We start from the raw sequence: 4,943 nt of genomic DNA on the forward strand, positions 1-4,943 counted from the left end.
CAAGCACTTTGAATAATTTCGTGATCAATGACCTTAAAATTTGAAGTGTTCAACGTTCGTGAAATTCAATCTTGTGGTCTATTGAGAGATAAGTCTTTTAGTTACCGTCTCCTGCAACTCGCCCAAACCCTTGATTTTGAATCTTTTTCATTATCAGCGATGCAGGTAAATGCTAACAAACTTGACAGTGATACCATTTTTAATTGTTACTTCAAAAAAATTGCTCATTATTTATGATGACTCATATTCGTGAAGTACGTTGTTTAAAGTGCAAATATTTCAAGTTTATTTACTTTCTAGGTCACTCCAATACTATCTAAAAGCATCTTCAATTCTTATTCTTTCTTTTATCTGAACTTAATACTTGAGAAAAAACCACTAAATTTATTCACCCCCAATGGCATATTCATTTTCTTATCCATTTTCAGTTTTACCCTTTTCCGTACTCGAATTTCTTACTCCCGGAGATGCTCTAACAACTTCCATGAAAAAGCTCTAGCAGGTGAGATTGGTGATAGGGTCAGTACTAGTATTTGACAATTGATAAAGCGAACGATGCCGTTTTCCTTTTCCATAGGGTATTAACGTAATTTTGTTTCGCGAGAACCGCCCAGATAGATCGCATTGACTTTGCCTCTTGAGTCTTGACCAAGCAGCAACGTGATTTTTCCGGGGAAAATGAAAAACGAGAGAAAATTAATAGGGTTACGAATTTGAAACGCCATTGTTTGGCTAGGATTTGGGGGAAATCATTGCCGACGATGGAGGAGGAGAGAGAGAAAGTGGTAGTGGCAGGGTTGATAGAGAAGGCAACCAACTCCACGGCGGGGGAGGTGGACCCACGCCTCCTCAAAGCCATCAAATCCGTTGTCCGTCGCTCTGATTCTGAGCTCCGCCTCGCCGCCGAAGCCCTTATGAACCTCATGAAGCGAGACCACTCCCAGGTATTGGCATACTAGTCCCATTTACCTTCATGGTAAAATTAACGAAACAATATGACTCAATCAAAGGTTCTCTTTTCCGCTAATAATACTCCCCCGTCCAAAAAAGAATGACAATTTTTGAAATTCGTATCATTTTTCATCGCTTATATCTTTCAATCTATAGTATTTTTCATGAGTTTGAAAACTTCGTATAATAGAATTAATCGAGAATTATCAAACAAGATCCATATTGCATATTGTTTGAGGTCCATATTGAAAGATATAAGGAGTTGAAATTGGTACGGATATCAAAAATTGACATTCAATTTGGGACGGAGGAAGTATTTGTTAGATGGTCTATTTTAGTATTTTCTCATCACCGCCTTGATTTTTTAACAAAGCTGGCTTTTAAAGGTTGGAACTTTAATTGGGGAATGGAGAATTTAGGCTCTGTTTGAATGAATTGCAAGATGTCGGAATGGTTTTGAGGTTGGATCTGATATAATTGTGGGAAGTTTACCTATTGGAGGTAGGTTTACAATTCGAAACTGGAGGGTTCAATAGAGGTAGTAGCGCACTTGATAAAGTTTATGTCTAAGTAGGATCTTTTATCGAAGTAATGCAAATACCGATGGTCGCATTTCAAATCGAGCAACCTAAAGCTTTCAAATTCATCTTGGAATTTCCACCCGACTTGTGAAAGTGAATTAAACGTTATTTTTGAATGAGTGATGCCAAAATCCTACATCTCAGAGTAATAACTTCAAGCACTCCCTTCATTTTTGTTGGTAGTTGATGAGATTCCTTGTTGCCTCATAAAGGGAGACGTTTGATTCCAGGGTTGACGGCATGGCTCATTTTATCAGACTTTTGATGTGAATTTTTTAACCTAGTTCTGTAGACTAATGATTTGATCCATGAAACTGAGGTTGGGTTCAGGGGTACGTGGTTGGATGTCAGTTTGACTTGGGAAATGGTATTATGGCATCTATCTCAGATTGCAATTGGTATTAATTCATGGGACAATGTGAGAATAGATGTAAATGTCTTTATTTTGCTTTCATACACAAATTCTTATCGGCCACACAAATAATTGGTATAGGAAAGCTAGTATATAAGAACTGGTGTCTAATTGGGGCGAAGCTAATGGTTTTTGGATTGATAGGACTCCTGTCATGGAAAAATAGAACTTGAAATGTTTTGCTCAAACAGGCCCTCCTTTTCATTTTCTATAGGAATCGAATTTGAATGGAAAGTTTGGCCAAACTTGCTGTAATAGAAGAATAGACTTAGGGTTGCATTTGGGAAGACATTCCTCTCAGGGGAATCGGTTTAGTTGTATTTAAAGGCTTTCAATGGGGTCATTATGATTTCCAAATATTTTGTTTCTTATGTGCACTTGTGATTTTATGCTCTCTTTCTGCGTGGGTAATATTAACGCTGTTGGATAAATGATGTCATTGTGATGTGCATTCTGCAGGTAAGATACCTTGCTCTTCTCATAATAGATGAACTTTTCATGCGGTCAAAACTTTTCAGAACCCTTCTTGTTGAGAACATGGATCAGTTATTGGCTCTAAGTGTGGGATTCCGAAGAAACTTGCCGCTTCCGGCTCCTCCAGCTGTTGCATCTGTTTTGCGTTCTAAGGCAATCGAATTCTTGGAGAAGTGGAATGCTTCTTATGGGATTTATTACAGACAGCTCAGGTTAGGGTTTGACTACCTGAAAAACACGCTGCGTTTTCAATTCCCTAACCTACAAGCTAATGCAGCTCGGATTCACCAGGAGAGAAGGGAGAGAGAGATGAGGACAAAAGCAATTTTACAAAACAAGTTCGAAACTCTGAAGGAAAATTTTTCGTCCATCAAGGATGAGTTACAGTCAACAACTGATGAAATTGGGGAATGTTTAGATATTGTTACTGCAAAAAATGAGACTATGCTGGATCTTATAGTTGATGATGAAGAAACAGAAGAGTTTCGTAGTTCTGAGCTTCGGCAGATACGTCTTGATTCATTGAAAGAAGGGGACAAAGTTGAAGAAACAAATGACAATAAAGTGGTTTTTGATGCGCTGAGGGAGTTGTACAAGCTCCTAGTTACCAAGCATTTGGTTTCAGTGCAAGAGTGGATCTCAGTTCTTACAAGGGTTGAAGTGGCAGACAACAGATTCAGGGACTCCATGTTGAAAGAGTTGATCGATACTCGAAATAATCTCAAGTCGGTGAAGAACAAATGCGAAGAATCGGGCTGTTCTCTTCCCAATATCAGCAATCGTGAAGAAGAAGAAGAAGATATTTGGGAAGAAGGTACTCTTGAATCATTTGAGAACAGGAATTCTATTCTCAATAACCAATGTGATGATTCCGCCATCACCTCAACTTCCATTGGTGTGGAAAAGAAAGCTCCCAAAAGCAGTAATAAAGAGACAGATGACAACAAAAAGCTGGATTGTGAAGGTAGTGGACCTGACTCATTCCCTTTAAGGAATAAGCTTCTGGCTAAAGCTCCACTTATGAATTGGGGTACGTTCTTGGATACTTGGGGTTCCAATAGGGATGTTTTGGCGAACCAAAGGGGTTTGGAGCTTGAAGGCCACTGGGGTCGAGTAGACTATGATGCAGTTATTCCGGCGGAGAAAATCGCAGAGTTGAACGTTCAAGCAACTCTTTACAAAGAAGACCCTATTGAAATCCAACCATGTCGCGCTCCTTTGAGTAAAGGGGGATTATGTCAGAGAAAAGACTTGAGAGTTTGCCCATTTCATGGTCCTGTTATACCGCGGGACAACGATGGGAAACCAATAGAGCAAACCACTTTAATAGAAGAGGAGAAAACTCCGGAATTGGGGACTGATTTGGTGGAGCGATTAGCAGAACAGGCGGTGAAGAATGTTAGGGTTAGGGATAAAGAAGACGCGAAGAAGAGAGAACAGGATAAACAAGCTTTGAAGCGAGCAAAGCTTGCAAAAGTTCGACAACACAATGAAGCTGTCTTACGTGATGCTGCTATGGCTTCAACTTCAAGATCTTCAGCTATTGGTGAGATAACCAATGGAGAGAGGTCTTCAGCCAGAAACAAGAAGCAAACTCTAGCAGCAATGCTGAAAAAGAAAGTGACTTCTAAAGATAGATTAGCCCAGAGGTTATTGAACTCCCGGGCCACAGATTCTACAGTAAGACAGCTTACCCAGGGAGAGGATTCAAAATACAGAGAAGCCTTCCCAAATCAGTGGTAGATGGATTTATGCTTCAACTATCATAATATTTAAACTTAAGCCCTTGATGCAATTACTGTAAAATAGGGCTTTGGCGATAGTTAATGATCCAAAGTCGGAGGTTCTTTTGTTAGTTATGTAGTGTACAATGTACATAGAGTAGCTTTTCTTTCTTTTTCCGACCCATTTCCTTCGCAGCAGATTGTTTTGATCTGTGACATGAAGGGGAACTTTTGGCTATACTTTGTGTTCAATAATGACAAGTTTTGAATTTTCATTTTGTTAGTTACGAATTCTCACTAAGGTGGTATTGACCTTTTAACATTTTGTTTTGTTACAGTGATTCCATTGTTTCGTGGATTGAAACTATGATTTTGTCAGTATTTAGATGCTCTGATTTGATTAAGGTGGTTTAGACATCTATATAGTGGTGCTCATTTAGACCCATGACCTCCATTCTGAGGTTAGTTTCAAGTTATGAGGGATGTGGCCATTTCCAATCCTGCTATTCAATGCAGGAGGTAAGAGCCAGGTGCCATAGCTATTGCTTTACTGAATCGGAACCTACAGACGGTAGGGAGAAGCGGATATTAGGTATACTCTTCCTCATCTTTCATGAAAGAGATTTTCTCTCCCGGAAAGTGATTCAATGGGGGAACCTCCTTGATCAACAGCATGGCCACCCGAGAAAGAGCCCTACACTTTAAGAAGATGAAGAGAATAGGTGCCTTCCCCTCTTTGATGTTTGGTATACATCTTTCAATCTGATAACTAGTTAGGTCCAGATGGATCTGTTTGGTATC

General features: G+C 39.5%; 1 protein-coding gene across 1 annotated transcript; it reads left to right on the forward strand.

Annotated features, from left to right (window-relative positions):
* Positions 1–619: 619 nt before the first annotated feature.
* LOC131334555 (UV-stimulated scaffold protein A homolog) lies at positions 620–4,479 on the forward strand. The gene is made up of 2 exons (XM_058369631.1): positions 620–944; positions 2,404–4,479. Exons 1-2 carry the CDS (start codon positions 762–764, stop codon positions 4,159–4,161), a joined length of 1,941 nt encoding a protein of 646 aa, XP_058225614.1. The 5' UTR covers positions 620–761; the 3' UTR covers positions 4,162–4,479.
* The last annotated feature ends 464 nt before the right edge of the window (positions 4,480–4,943 follow it).

The sequence above is a fragment of the Rhododendron vialii genome, chromosome 7a, assembly GCF_030253575.1.
Source record: "Rhododendron vialii isolate Sample 1 chromosome 7a, ASM3025357v1".
Classification (NCBI taxonomy): domain Eukaryota; kingdom Viridiplantae; phylum Streptophyta; class Magnoliopsida; order Ericales; family Ericaceae; genus Rhododendron; species Rhododendron vialii.

Excerpts from the sequence above, each read along its gene's own strand:
- LOC131334555 (XM_058369631.1), top strand. The coding sequence starts at position 762 with ATGGAGGAGGAGAGAGAGAAAGTGGTAGTGGCAGGGTTGATAGAGAAG. Across the intron at positions 945-2,403 it reads TGAAGCGAGACCACTCCCAG|GTAAGATACCTTGCTCTTCT; the intron begins GTATTGGCATAC and ends TGCATTCTGCAG.